This window comes from Apostichopus japonicus, chromosome 9, assembly GCF_037975245.1.
Source record: "Apostichopus japonicus isolate 1M-3 chromosome 9, ASM3797524v1, whole genome shotgun sequence".
Lineage (NCBI taxonomy): Eukaryota > Metazoa > Echinodermata > Holothuroidea > Aspidochirotida > Stichopodidae > Apostichopus > Apostichopus japonicus.
The window spans coordinates 30776257-30793000 of NC_092569.1; the positions used below are offsets into that span (position 1 = coordinate 30776257).

The 16744-nt window shown below is 34.4% G+C and overlaps 1 protein-coding gene across 1 annotated transcript; it reads right to left on the reverse strand.

The window, feature by feature from the left end:
* Nucleotides 1–11958: 11958 nt before the first annotated feature.
* Nucleotides 11959–16618, reverse strand: LOC139972948 (uncharacterized). Its single transcript, XM_071979266.1, has 6 exons — nt 16346–16618; nt 15312–15523; nt 14728–14937; nt 14183–14482; nt 13668–13929; nt 11959–12425 (listed from the first exon to the last, which is right to left on the reverse strand). The coding sequence occupies exons 1-6, from the start codon at nt 16461–16463 to the stop codon at nt 11959–11961; spliced, it is 1569 nt and encodes a 522-aa protein (XP_071835367.1). The 5' UTR covers nt 16464–16618.
* Nucleotides 16619–16744: the final 126 nt, after the last annotated feature.

Genomic DNA, 16744 nt, shown 5'->3' on the forward strand with positions numbered 1-16744 from the left:
AGTGTCATTTGACGCCTGTACGCAAAGCTTTGTATGAAAGAAAGTTAGATATAACGTTGAAGGAGGATATAATTCGGATATATGGCATAAAATGCCCGATCCGTCTAATTCAGTAAGACATCACATTTATCCTATTGAATATAACATATTAGAATTAGTTAGTATTTTATTTGTGCATTGGTTCACGACAACTCTTATATGGTTTACATGTGCTGAGATTATCCGATAATTCGTCAATTAAGTATGTTGGGAGAAATAAGCTAATGATATACCAGTCGTGCAAAAATTCATTTTCAAAACGATATATTTGTCAGAGTAGTTATGAAAATATATAAGTGCCTAAGTAAACGATATCTGTTAACTTTAGAAGAAATGATAGGTAACTGTTCAACAGACACATCAAATTTCAAATATGACTCTGTAAAGTTATATCCATTTTGAAATTTTTTGACAATCAACATCATCTAGATTCTCTCAAAACAACACGAGTTTAAATAATAGCCGTTCTTGTCTACGTGATCACGTGTTGTATGGTAACATTTTCAATATAATTTATTAAATTATAGACTTTGCAAGCAAGAAACGAGGAAATGATGGATACAAGGCCTGTCTATTCGACAACGTGGCAAAAAAGCTCTGAATCATAAATTCAAAACTTTCTACAGTTTTGTTCTTTAAAAAAACAGAATCAGGAACTTTACAACGGAAACGCACAGCGAGAAGGCTTACGCATTTATTTCTCTTTTTGTCTGGGATGATTGAGTAATGTTAATAAACAAGTCTGTTTTACTATTCTCCTTTATCTTGACATTGGTTTGGTACAATTAAAACAAAAATCTTAGCATGAATCTTTTTTACGATTGTGGGTTAGTAGACGATCTTCTTGATATTATATGCAAAATTTCAAAACTAACAACGTTTCACATTGACTTTTTTATTATACTTTATTCTTAATTTCTTTTCACTTTTCATAACATTAAGGTTATTATTTTTATTCTAATGCGGCGTTCCGTGCAAACTTCTTACAAATATGTTGGCTATTAGAATATTTCAATTAAGTTGATGATTATTACATTGACATGCGTCAAAATCATCCCTATGATAAACACACATGACCGAATCGAACACATTATTAACAGATGCATGTGTTATACGATGCTATGACCGCCAGAAGGAAAACAAGACATTGGAGAACAAACAGTGTTACCTTAATCCGCACAATCGTAAGGGAACGATTGAAATTTAGGGGTTGATACATTTTAAGAAGGAACAATAACATTGATATTGCTGGGTCATGAAAAGAAAACTTCAAGACAAAATACAGAAATATTAAAATAAACATTTTGTACATAAAACTGTTGGAGACGGGGGTTACTTGGCTTACAAATATCGGTTGCCAATTTACCTGTATCAACTATAAGGTGTTTTGGGGATGTTTGGCAAATAATTGTTGATCGTTTAAAGATACATTCTGTTTCCTCTTCTGTATTTGCATGATGAACTGATCAATATATATTCGTACGTAGGCCTACGGGGCTGTATTGAAGAGTGCGTTACATTAATGCGTTTAAGGTGTTATGTTTTACAGATACCTGCCCAGCGAGCAAATTTCCAAGTTATTGTCAGATATACAGTATGATACTTAACATAGTAACACTTTTGTAAACGAGAATTTGAAAGTGCTTGGAATGCTCTCATGTTAAATTGATCTATTAATGTTTTTGTAGTTTAAAATTGATATTTAAATGTAGCACACATAAACTGTTACAATACTGAGGTTTTCTTATCTCGTCTTGAAAAAAAATCAGCCATATTGTGTAAAGCTGCCATTTGTATGCACACGAAAAACCATATTTGGATTTTAAATATTGGTTGCCAAATTACCTGTATCGAATATAAGGTGTTTTGGGGATGTTTGGCTAATAAGTGTTGATCATTTTAAGATACAATCTGTTCCTCTTGGGTATTTACATGATGGACTGATCATATATATTCGTACGTACTTGCCTGTATTGAAACGTGTGTTACATTAATGCGTTGGTTGTGTAATGTTTTACAGATACCTGCCAACGAGCAAATTTCCAAGTTGTTGTCAGTTGTATATTGTAATACTAAACATATTAACAATTTTGTGAAAAGCTAATTTGAAAGTGCTTGGATTGCTCTAATGTTAACTGTTACAATACTGAGGTTTTCTTAGCTCAAAAAAAATATACATTTCTGCTATACTGCGTAAAGCTGCCATTTTTATGTACACGAGAAACCTATCAATACTTTAATTTTGACATATAAAACTTCTGTGTATTAGGAATTATTTCTTTTCGAATACTAAATCCAACAGATTGATGATATCAGTATAACGTTATAAATAGAGCAATTTAGATATTAAACTTATTCAAAAGTTTAATTATCATTTCCGTATGCATATTTGTTCTTTTAGAAAATCAAAGCTTAACTTTATTTATGTTATCATACTAGTTCGGCAGTCATTTTGACGGAGAGATACATTTTTTGAATTATTTTATGACTTGAAGGAACAAATTATCATCATGAAGGAATAACTTCTCAGTTTTTTTAATTGTTACTTGTTTTATACATTCGCATTTTAAATTTCATCCGATATTTGCTTTGATAAACAACCGATTAGTTCACAAGTTAACCATAACGTTATTTTTCTTAGCATAGGTTAATGGATACTTCATCATATGTAGGGTTTTGAAACCCGTATGCACTCGTTACAAGACCGCTTAGGCTTTGCACGCAATATGGACGAGAAACGTGTTGTATTAAAAACAAAATGTGTGAATTTGAGATTTATTCAAGAAATAAAATGTAGACATTTCAATATGTATATGTATTTGGTATGTTTCAAAGTTCTCCTCCAAGAGATTCGTGTTGATTTTAAATAGTTTAGCCTCTAAAAAGACATGTAAAAGGTAGATTTTCTGCCTAGTAAATTTCTGTTGCAGATTTTCTTTTTACGCGTTTGTTTGATTCTAAAAAAAAATCAATGATGTAATTCATAATTGGGTATCAACAAATGATACAGAATGGACAGTACGAATAGTGGGGCTATCAGCAGAAAATATAAGGGCAAGAGAATAAATGCAGTAATAAAGAGAGATAATTGTGTTTAGAATAATGCTCGATAACGCACAAGTTTTAAAAAAAAAAACATATCTAATTTTCAAGAAAGTTACAGTTGAATTGAGCGGATAGCTCACCAATCGTAATATTTCTACAACTTACTCGAGGTAACAAGTCAGCACAGGTAGACCGTTGTTATATTTTATATGTAGAAAAAAGGACAGGAATTTTTTAATCTGAAGTTAATGAAATACCGAGTTCCACTCAATCAGTTAAAAAAGTATACAAGTAAAACAAATTAATTCAAGTTTACTTTGAAGAAATTAATTTCATTTTATTAATATTTTAGAAACTTACCCGAAAACCATTTGAGTTTAAAAGCAGCAAAACCGCAAAGACGAAAATATATTTGCTTCGAAGTTCTGCCATTGATCCAAAATGAAACAGAGAAAATAGGGTGCACGAAATGAAGGAGATACTTGCTGACCTTCTGAGACAGTGACAGAAGTAATGAACGTGACATCGTTACCCAACGAGGGACCTTCATACGTACGGATGTCCATTTACACCACGTAATTTATCAGTCGGTCACAGTTAAGATCCATAATCTATGTTATGCAATCTAGTGTGTCACATATCGACATTTGTATATAATGTAAGTGTCATTATTATTACAGGATAAATATGTGCTTTGTTTACTTAGAAGCTCTTTTATCTCGAATGGTTAGTTAGAATTTAAGAACTCGCGATTCAACCACAAGGAAATGATAAGAATGGATGTTTACATCTCATACAATAAATGTCAAATTATCTGTATTTTGAACCATTACTGGATTAAATGACTATATATTAATTGTCTTAATCTTGCCACATATGTTTACGAGTTAAAAAAATAGTGGAATAGAGAAGGCAAATTATAAGCACTAAGAACTGTGTTTTTTCGTCGTTTAAACCCTCTATTGATATGGGACATCATGTATGCAAAGGACGCTCTCAACGTATTAAAATACTTTAACACCAAATCGCTTGGACTCGTGACATATCAATATCAAACAGCACCTTTCGAATATGAGACGAATCACAGGAATAGTAAGTTAGGGCTGGCCAATCAGTGAATAGAGTCATTATATTTTACGATGTGGTTTTGTTTTTATTTACTAGGGAGTTCAAAATTAACAATAATTTGGTTAAAACAACAACAGTAATATTGTTTTTCCACTCGATAAGCATGACTCGCACAGTAAGTACTGTTCATGTCCTGTAACATTTGTTTGAACACAAAGTAGTAATAACTGATTGATACACGGTTGTTGGACATAAAAGTAGTTCCTGTGCCAGCCATTTGATGCGAGTTCTTTAATACGCGATTCTTAAATGAAGTAATATCTAGAACAGGGACGTCGCTAGAAGGGAGTGTGGGGGTGTCTCACCCCCCCCCCCCCCCTCCAATCTTGGTAAAACTGACGATAGTTGGAAAATTTGAGTGCGACATTCTGAATTTCCGACTGTCTCACTCTAATTTTTCCGACTGTCGCACTCTAATTTTCACATATTCTTGTAATTTGTGAGTGACCTAAACATTTTCGGTCACAATTGACCTTTAATCAGTCATATTTACCAAGTTTTCCTTGTCACATTGAGAAATTGTATCTCGCGATCCTTATACTCCACCATACAAAACTTCGTATGATTTTAAATACTCTAAAAAAAATGCCCAATAGAACTACTGTACAACGTTCGCCAGCTTCAATTCGGTTAATTTATGTATTAACTTTGCTATTGGGTGGGTTGACCTGGTTCGCTAGCTTCAAGTAAGTTCAGGATATACATTGTCTCTATGGTATACAATTAAAACACTCAATGCTAATCAACGGAAGCTTAAAGGTGCCATCAACATAAGAAAAAATGTGCCCCATAAGTTGACATTTTTCAGTAAATTGTTTAGATAACAAGATAAAATCTTATAAATAAATCAGAAAAATGTTGGATTGCTCAGTTGCTTTAACTGAGCAATTGAACAATTTTCTGCAAAATGTTAAATTAACAACTTATCGTATCTCGACATTTTTCTGCAAAATGTGTAATTGTTCAGTCACTTTATTCCAAATGCTCAGTTGGAATGAATAAACAATTGAAATGTTTTCATGTGAGTGATAAATAGCCCCGACCCCCCCCCCAAGAAAATAATATTAAGCGTGCTATAAAAAAAACACTGTATTTTTTGGTCATTCACTATGTCGTCGAATATACTTTGTTGAAATAAAAATCCCCTTTGTTACATTAACACAGCTTTTGTCGACAGTAGTCTATGTCTCCCCTAAGCAGATAACTATACTCAGTTGCTTACTTGTTTAGCCAGAGTGATTAATAAGTTTGTGAAGTGAGGGCCAGTGATAGAAATGTATCGAAAAAATATTTCCGCGCGCTGCGCGCGTTCAACATGATAATGTTGACGAGTAGCACGGGGGGAGGGGGGGATACAAGGCAGCAGTCGGAATTTTCTGGCTCCAAAACCCATCCAGTTGGAATTTCAGCCACTACACCACCAATCATCAGGCCTTAGCTACGTCCCTGAACTAGACGTTTTATGCTATAGGTAGGCCTATAAGTATACCGGAACATGGCCTTTCTTCGTTCTCGGTTTGACGATTTGACGTTATGTAAAGAGAGTTTTGAACTGGAATCAACGGTACAGTACCTACTTAACTTCAAACACATAGCTAGTACAGTAACTTCTGATGCCACCTGTGACACATGTTACTACTGTTCATGTCCCACAGCCGTGCATCAGTAATTTATACGCTGTGTTCGTAACACGGTAACTTGTGTTACAGGTGGCACCAGTAGTTACCGTACTAGTTATATGTATCGGATGGTTTCCCACATATCAGTCCATTATTTGTTACAATATCACTCATGCAGTAAACTGTTCAAATGATACGATTCACTTTAAATGAACATGAGCAGGGACTTCCCGTTCCATACACAATAAACACCGTGATATTTATTATGATTTCAAAGTACCTTAACTGCTTTAACGTTACACAATCATTTACAAGGTAATGCCTTCTATTTTCCTTGCTAGTAAGTACCAGGTACTATATGCTAAACAACGTGGTTGACAACTTACGATACTGAACGGAATCTTATGGACGTATAAACCGTATGATATCACGTGATTGAGCCACGTAGCACTGTTCCACGTGTTCGATGTGATGACATCACAAGGAAATACATCTTGAATGATGACGAATCGTGGCTGGATTCTTTACTACATTGATACAAAGGCATATTGCCAGACGTTATTATCTGTGCCAAGAAATCGGAGTCCATAATTCTTGTGTTAAAGCATTTGCATACACCCTTCCTAATATAACCTAATAGAGGAATATGACCTAGACGTTACGTTATATAGTAACACTACATGGTATCGATGGGTGTATAGTACATGGTGATTTGGTCAAAATGATACAAACATATGTCTTTAGTGTCTCTAATTATAATATTACAACAAGGAAGAAGACGATCTCAATGACAATAATTGTGACATATCGGAGAGCCATCACAACATACTGATTATAAATGATAAGCGTGTATTCAAACAAATTTCTATTAATATTAAGAAAGTTCGCTAATTATAACTCATTGTTGGAATATTATTAAATTTCTCTCGTGTTTTTCACCATTTTTACCCATTTCGTCTAAGTGTTTTTATGTTTACTGTACAGAGTAGCCTATGAAAGTCCTTACCATTATTGTTGCTGAAAACTTTTCGATCAATATAAATAAATGCCATTCCAAAGACGTTTAGAATGTTTCTACCTGCTTATGTTTATGTTATGTCCCACCCTCTAACACAGCAAACACCACATTGAATATCTGGTAGCTATGTGGTAATACAATATTCGGCGTCCCATACTGCTAGCGATTCCTGTCATCGGACATATCGATTTTCACCGATTCTAGGATATAAAAATCAATATTCATGTATATGTGTCAATTATCAATCACATATATGTAAATAAAGATGTTTTGATTTCAAGTGTCGCATACGCCACCGTTGTATATAAAATAAAATTGTACAGGGATGAGTGGGATTGGGATACGTTAGGAATATGGGATATTGGAAATGGTTCTGTTAAAGTTCTAAACTAAATATAAAGGAAGAGACCCCTCTGTTCGATTCCGGTGGGTATATGGATCGATGGACAACCTTTACAACATATACTCTATGAAATAATTATTTGTGGAGTTGATAAGCGGTTTTTTAAACATATTTATTCACCTATATGTGAGCAACATCCTTTATTTTTATTTAATCGTTTTTAAAATTAGATTACATTGTTGGAACATTGTATATGTTGTTATAATTTTCCAGATAACCACCTTACTTTGTTCGTGTACGTGAGAGTGGTAGTTTTAATCTCTAATACGAATTAATCGTGGTAAGTTTAGTTAATAGCTGTTTCGTTAAGCTGCAGACAGGTCTCATATTTTGTCACCGGTTTTTTTTTCTACCCAATGCAGGTTAATTAATAAGTACTTAATAAAGCGATATCATACTTCGTACATATAATTTTCGAATTAGTGTTAAAGCGTATAGTCACATAGGCCTATTTAAATAAAACATATGATAAGATGTTGGTGTAACTAATCAAATTGATTTTGATAGGACTATTAAAAATATTGTTCATATACTTAATTGTTAGACTTAATAGCACAAAACCTCTGACTTTATACATGAAAAAAAAACGCAAAAAAAAAGCAGCTTGGTACGTTTGTCTATGTGTGACATAAGTAATAATTCCTCAATGTTGTGTATTATTGAAATACAATTAATAGTTAAACTAAGAATGAGTGCATAGTAGATCAAATTATGTTTTATTTGACCTACACTTCATTAAATTTTATGATAATATAATACTCCGTTACAAAAATAAAAAGAGGAAATTTGACAATTTTCGACAAAAAAGACTCATTTACCTATAAACAAGTTTACAAGGTAAAACGTGATATTATTTCAAGAAAGAAAAGGCACATTTTAACATGATAATTGAATAATTATTTAAAAAAAAACACTTGATTGAGTTATTACATTGTTAAAACAATGCATTAACGTCTAATATAGCTCTAGAATAATCAAATGTTAAAGGTGAACCCCAATAGCTATTGAAACATATTCAACACTTATTTTATTTATTTATTTTTACTATAAAATATCACAACGAAAGAGCTACCTTAGATCATCTTTCAAGACACGTGCAATGTTCTTGTGTTATATATACTATTATATTTTTCTGTTGTACTTTACAATTATATTATGTACCTGAATGTGTTGTAATGATGTAACTGTTGTTGCATGCTGCCGAGTTATATTTTACCTAGGCTGTTAACATATAAATTTAAACCACACCGCACCAACGTTTTGTTCTTTCCAACATTTAAGTTAATTATTGAAGAAAATCAACACCTTCGACGGGTTAAGAGTAAAAAAAAAAAATGTATTGACTAGATGTTTCCATTCATCAATTATATGTACTGGGGAAAATCATGACATGAAATAAAAAAATAGGTCTTAATAATCCACTTTACAGTTTGGTTACATGAGTACGGTTAATTGGAAGAGCCCCCTCTAATTGCTTCAAATATATGTTTATCAATATTTCATATAAATTCAACAATATTAACGCAATCATTTGTTCAATAATACTTCCTTGTCGGAATGATACTAACTTTCTCTCGTATGCTTCATCTTTTTCTCCCACTTCTTTTATGTATTTATTTCGGTTACATAGTAGCAGATGCAGTTCCTAACCATTGTTGTTATTGAAAACTAGGCTATAAAATGAATATTCATGTGAAATTGTCTATAGTCAATAAAATGTAAGTTAAAAAAGATTTTATCATTTTCGAGTGTCGTTTACGCCACCTATGTACATATATTGATAATGTTGCACAGTGATGAGTAGGATTACTATTTGATATCAAAATATAAAAAAAAAACATCCTGTCTTTATTAATACATCCTTGCGCTTTTTATTGGATAGGCGTTTAATGGAAAAATCCCTTAGATGTTTCTTGTACCATGACAGTTTCGACTTTCTGTAAGCAAGGTAACGGTAAATTGCCTTTTTTACTACATTGGCGGCGCATTCACATACATTGGTAATTAATTTGGTGTCCTTGTGTAGTAGGAAAACCTTTCGCCTTTTGGGGGAACATTTTGATTAAACAAACCATTTCACGGGGAATGGTTCTAAAGCGACGTGTTGCTGGTGCTACGGTGGCGCTTCAGTTCACAAAGGAAAGTTTTAGAATTATGCGTCTAAGTTTTATCATATTTTGTTTTGCTACGATCACTTGGGTACGTAGGCATACTGGGTCTCATGTGGAAAGTGTTTGTACGAAGACGAAAATCCGTGGGCGTATAAGGCTTTAGATTGATGAATATCTATATCCGTATGGTTCCTTGGTAGCATCTGCAAACGCTTCCTGCATACGTTTGACTTGCTCTGGATGCATCTGTTTTGCCAAATTTGAGACTTGGATTTTGTCTCTAGGGCTTTTAAATAACACGATGTAATGTGTGATATTACTCGTTTCCTTTGCCAGTTAAATAAAAATTGTGATATAGCTCATGGAAATATTTCATATGATTATCTTTCTATTAACATCATATTGTCATGCTGAGTTTCATTTGGAAAACCAATCATTTGTGCGTTGATCGTTCCCATGTGACGTCATGATATCGTCTAAAATCATCAACTTTTTGTAAGATGGGTCAAAATTTGTCTCCAATTCCGACAGGAGACCCTCAACAAAAGGATTTTAGAGAGGACCACAGACAGCTCTAAAACAGATGGCTGATATTCCCAATAGCAATACACAATCCTCTCGGGCATTGAGAGAAATGATTCCCTTTTTTTTCAATACCACCTTAACAACAAAGAAAAAATGTATCGACTATGAAAAAAGACAATATAAAGAAATAAGACGTCCATAGGAGTAAAATGAAATAATATTTGCTCAACCCTAACGAAAATTGCCACCCGATTAGTTTCCGGTTCTCCTTTTATTTAATTGTTTTGTATTAATGACGGTTCCAGCAAAGAGCGTTAAATGTCTATGAAAACGTTGCGGGTTTAACCACTGCTACCACAACGTCATATTCAGCGTATACAAACACACCCGCACTCTGGTCATGGCGTACTCAAATTGCATTTCAATGCGCACAATACGTTTTTTCGGAGATTAAAGTGGCGTCCGCTAGCTAGGTCAGGTGTCATACCAAATGCATACAACGGGTAACCTTTGGCGTAGTCACTACAACTGATCTGATTGCCGTAGTCACTGAACATACTATTTAATCCCGAAGACAGGCAATGACGTAGCGATCATCCGTAAAATTAAGGAGTAACGGTTTCCATGGTAGCTGTTCACCGTCGCCGTATAACGCTAAAAACAGAATGTTGGGCCAATGAAGTTGAATGGTGCAAAGGCGTTGCATCCACAGTCTCTCTCTATATTTCAGCCGATTTGAAGTTGAATTACTACCGAAGCATTATACATGTATATACATTACAAACAATAGTTGTGAATGATAACAAATATGTCAATACGAACCAGCAATTAGCTGACGGTATGGATAAGTGTAATACGTGTTGCTCTGTTTTTGTCATTGTTGTCATCTTAACGAACAAAACGCTAGTTCTTTGAATAATCAACAAGACTCCATTATCTGTTGTTGAATACCAGGGATGTGGAGTCGGAATACAAAGGCCACTGTCATGCCATGCCCCCCCCCCCCCTCCCCACCTATGCCCTCCCATTTCCAAGTAATTCTTGAAAATGACACTTTCCTTTGAATTTGTAAGCCTCAAGAGGATTCATGTCGGAATATTACTCAAACTTGTTATATTTTAAACACAGCAGTAAAGCTTTAATTTCATGCTGGGGTTGGGGATGATCAGGTGTTTATCGCAAAACAAGGAATTTGGAGAACGATAGTTTCTATATTCGGGACAACCATGCAGATGACCAAATGAATAAATACCACATCATATTCATCCATGGAGATGAGTGAGGGAGTAAGAAATATATGCAGATCAATGGTAATTTAGTAAGTCTGGTTGAATATGTACCTTTGGAAAATATCTAATTAAGGAGTCGTCCAGAACACTGGTTATATATGATCAACGTCGTGTGTATTATCGAAAGCAAATGTATCATCTAATTGTGTCAATTTTAGGATATTGGTTCAGGAATAAGGATGGCACATATTATGGTGATTTCGGATGGTTGTGTTCTGTTTGCATAAACCAGTGCGCTTTACTCTGGCAGTAGAACTGATCTCTCAAAGATAATACATAAACAACCCAGAAAGTAAATCAAAACGTATCAGATGTCGTTGCTAGTTAAGCGATGTCATTACATTGCCACTAACTTTTATTCAATATAATCGCAACATTTGGAAAGGAACATGACTAGTCAGCATACTGATGTATTTTTTTAATATATTTCATTGCATAATTTCATAGTATTCTCAGTGCCATTATTACTGATAACATTTTAAAAGACAAGTTTGGAATTCAATGCAATTATCGAAAACTATTTGAAAAAGTATCAAATGCCATCGAGTTCTCTTTGTTGGCTGTCCCACTGGTAAAATGGTTCACCGTTGTTTAGTATTTTGCCCATAATATAGTATTGCCTTGGAAGGCTTATTAGTGTCTCTTTCCTTCAATTCGATCTTTCAAATACGCAAACTTCCACTATAGCTTCGATATGTACTTCCTTATTTAATATATGTTATTATATCGCCAACCGTTTCCTGTTCTTGTGACCTTGAAGACTTCAAATCCACTACTTTGATCATTGACTTGGCTGTATTTTCATTGTTGTTGTTGTTATTCCGCAATCAGAACCGTGAAGATTCTTCCAGAAGATACCGCGGTAATCGTTGGACGAGTAATCCCCATTCAGATTGGAGTAGCCGCAGGAATAGAAATTTGTCTCATAAACCGGATTTTTGTTTCGGCAGCATCTATCATGATTATAACCACTACAGCCATCGCAATTATAACATTTATGATGAGGATAATAATAATAATAATAACAGTAATAATAATAATAACAATAACAGTCAGAGTAATCGTAGCCACCTGTAGCTACGCGGTCGCTGAATGAGTAGCAGTTGCTGGTAGAGCCCGTGCTACTATCGTCTGGATACCACCAGCCACCTCGGTGTTTTTCTGCACAGTCGAAGGTACTCGATCCATCATTGTCTTCATTGTGCGTACTAAATCGATATCCTGAATTTGCTCCCATAGCATTGTTACCTGGACGGAAATTAGCGAATAATTAATGAAGGTGTTTTCTTGTAAAATATGAAGTTGTTACCTTTTATTATAAATGGACATTATTATGTCACTTTGGAGTCGTTTGCTGTAGTTGTCGGGTGTATTTGCGTTTGTTGTTTGTTCGTTTAAGTTTGAGCTTACGTAATATTTTTGTGCTGTAGTCACGTTTGCGGATTTTACTGGAGCGGTTTCAATTCTGCCAATTCGTCTGGGACCTAATTTGCGAACATCGTGAAGTATTACAATATATTTCTTTATGTATATATTGTATTCATATTAATATTTCTCTTTCTTCGACAAATATTAATTAATAATATAGTACTGAGTGTCAGATTAACAGAAATGTAAACGGTGCATTTGTTGAAGTATTCACTTTCGGCATTTTGTAAAATATATAGTTTTGACTGTTTAATATATGCTAGTTGTTCAAATAAGTGTGAGAGAAATAAAGTGTTTGATTGTATCATTCATGTAATCATCTTCTCTCGTGATAACGTCTTATATTTCATACTGACGGATTACTTTAATTTGATATCAACAAACTAATAGTTTACCATATGATTATACATTTCTAACGACAAGAAATACGGCAAGTAATGCTCTTTAAGAATGTAACACATACAGTTCGTCTCGACTGATCTCTGAAAAAAATGTCCGAATCATTTGATACTTTTGTTGTTATTATTGTAATATAATTGGCCTCTCAATCACTGTAATGAACAAATATTGCATGGTCAAATGAAACTTAATTTTCTTTTCTTTGGAAATGATAAAGTCGTTCTTTAAGAAATTAATTTAATTCACTCTTTAATAACATATTTCAATCACAAAGTAAGCTGAAAAGCTGCAGCAGTTTTTAGGTTTCCAGACTGGTTATAATTCCTTAATGTTTTAAGCTTGACATTTGCGAGCAAACAGACGCTACTAACTATATAAAAGTGGTTGATATGATATATTATGTATGATGTTACAACGATATATCATTTTACCAACACGTGCTAAAATGCAAGGCAATTGTTTAATGAGCAATGCGCACGGGACTCTAAGCTCGACGTCTAATACAGTTCTACATCAGTATATACACTAGATGTATAACACGACCTGAGTATATGTACGAGTACAAATCCAAGAGTGTGATTACGACTACAGGTAGTTATGCTAGAATGATATAACGTAATAACTACAAGTATGCGTGTGATTGACATTTAGCACAATACATACCAGCATTTCCATTGTAGCCACCCAATGACAGTCGGTATTTGTCTCTCTCATTACTGATTCTGAAAGATGAATAACGGGTGTGGTATGGTGCTCCTTCCCTGTTTGTCTTTTCTATTAGAAGTTGGTAGGTTTTTTGATTTGTCAATTTGTATATTTTATCGTTGCCAATCCAATGATTTCCTGTTGGATTTCCAAACCCGTTTTTGTACTCATTCCAGTTTCGATAAAAGCTGACGGAACTATTTGTACGTCGTTGCAAAATCTACAAAGAGAATCAATTAGTGTATAGATGGCAAGTAAGTAATGTATAAAATATCTCATTGTACTACAATAAGTAAGATAAATTAATTGGTGAAGGTCAATAATCCGATTTGTTATGAACTGATAGGAAGATGGATCAATTTAATTAAATAATTGAATGATTTACTTCCAATGTTAGTGAAGGAAGTCCTGTCTTATGAGAAAACACAAGTTTAACATGGGAAAGCTTTTGTTTGTCAATGGCTAAAACTTACTGTCCATCCCCCACTAGACATTTCACAAAAAACTTCAAACCCGGATCTTCCAGCGGGATAAATGGTATATTTTCCGTCATTTCTTCTACCCGCTGTGTAAAGATCATAACAATCTCTCGGTCCACTGCGGGTACATGTAACACCATCACCTGCAAACCATTCGATACAGTAACATCTACGGATATCATTCCGCTCCTCACAGGTTGCGTCTGCACTGCAACTGTACCTCTCACGTGTGAGTAAGTTACTGTTGCAAGTTTGTCGTGATGAACAGTCAGAATTAATGTATGATTCACCTTCCTGGAAAGATAAATGTATGACGTCATATTCCAAAGATAGTAAAATATGTGTTATTTGTTACATTTTTAGCGACTTTTGATGACACACTTGATTAACACTAATATACGGTCATGAGCGTTTTAAATATATTAGGTAACGTTAATCGTTCTGGGTGTATCATAATTGCGTTGCTATGCTTTGTATTTTCGCTAGGTACAAATGAATACAGGCAGAGCATTTAAAATACCCTAAAGAATCGTACTGACCCCTATTACACTTCCTTTGGCAGCAACGAAGCAGTTGTGAGTGCACGTCACTCCGTCTCCTTGGTAGTTTTGATTGCAATAACATTCACGGACACCGCTCCTCTCATCACAGGTTGCGTGTTCACTACACTGGTAACTCTCATCTACAAGCGTGTTGTTCCTACAAGTTGATCTCCGTGTACAACTCGAATTGACGTAAGACTCGCCTTCCTAATTTAAGATATTCAGCGAAAAAGAACCGAATGAATGAAATATTGCCAATGCAAATTTCCCCTCGACTTTTCTTGCAAAGGGTATGAACTTTAAGAAAGTTTTATGAGGTTTTTACACTGGTAACTCGCCTCTATAACCTGGTTGTTCCTACAAGTTGATCTTTGTGTACATCTTGAATTTCAACAGCGTGTGGTCAATACAAACTTCCTATCGATTGATCTAGGCAAGGATATGAACCTTTAAGAAATTTAAATGCGGTCGTTGAGGCCAACTCGGATGACGCAGGCTTTTCGGGTTCGCCATAAAAAGGTAGCTATCAAACAATAAATGAAGAGGAAAGCATTTAAAATGCCCCGAAAAACCGTACTGACCCTTAATACACCTCCTTTGTCAGCAACGAAGCAGTTGCATTGGTTCAGAGGGATACATCGCTCTTGCTGTATTAGATAATCACCGACACAAACACATTGCTCTGTTTCTGGGTGAGATTTAGCCGAGATGCAAGAGTCAGGGTCATCACAAGTCCTCTCACAGGTCTCATTGCTAAATATCTCATTAGCTGGACACCATTCAGGGATTATTCCTAGAGGACAGGAAATAATAAAATGTAAATGATATGAACCTGATAGAGAAACGAAGAATATGACGTGAGAAAGAATAGGTTTGTCATTCTGCCCTCTCAAGTCATTCTTATCTGAAGGTTTAAGGAAAAAACACACAATCAGAAACAGTTCGAATATATACAGAACAATTTAAATCAGGTAGTGGCTGTTCCTTATTCAACTTTATGTTAATATTTATTCAACATTACGAGATAATACTCCGTAATTCATTGCACAACTGGTCTGAAACCATATAGTCATAGCTTACTTCTGTTTCAGAGTTTCCTCGGAGTTACTATACTACTTTTTGACAACAATGATTACTAATTACAACGTTGGTTGTTTTAATCAAACTGGGAGACGGACCTGTTAAAGTGTGAACATTCTGTTGTACACATGTTAGATACGGTTCCTTGTTCAGAACCAAGGTTAGTGTTGAGTACAGTATTGTAGTAAGTGCGTAATCACAATTCAGCTAATGGAGGCATTTTCGAAATCTAGTATAGATAATAATGCAATATTAATATTTCAACATATCATATATATCATATCATGTTGGAACCGCTTCTATATGTATTTTAGCACCGTTGTACTCGCTGGTATACTCTATGTATACTCTTACTATATGTATTGTAGCAGTTTATTCAAGCTAAGAAAAATTTTGCCATGACAATTTTACTTCCAAAAGATCAATTCGATCTCAGAATAAACCTTTCAGTTTATGTACGTTTACTTTCGACATTTAATAAACAAATACGAGTTATTTTGGCTTTATGTTTAATAAGAATGTAAAAGACACTTACCATCTGATATTTCGAATGTACCTAAACTAGATATATGATAATCCCCCCATTCATCTGAGATACGAAACTCGTCGTATGTTACATAGTAAGTATCTCCAGCAACGTTCTCAAAATCCATTCGCAGTTGGTACCGCTTTTGATTTGTTAAGAAGGCAATTTTCTCATTTCCAATCCAAAACTCACTCCCTAGAAAGCCAAAGCCATTTCTGAAATCTTTCCAACTTCTATTGAAATTGACGGAATCTGATCTTCGGCGCTGTAATACCTACGACGAATACCAAAGAAGTTAAGCGTTAACTAGGACGTTATTAAATATTAATTATTCGTTCCCTACCGCAATGGGATATGTTGCTAACATTTCTAACAGAAATTAGAACTTATATATATATATATAACTTC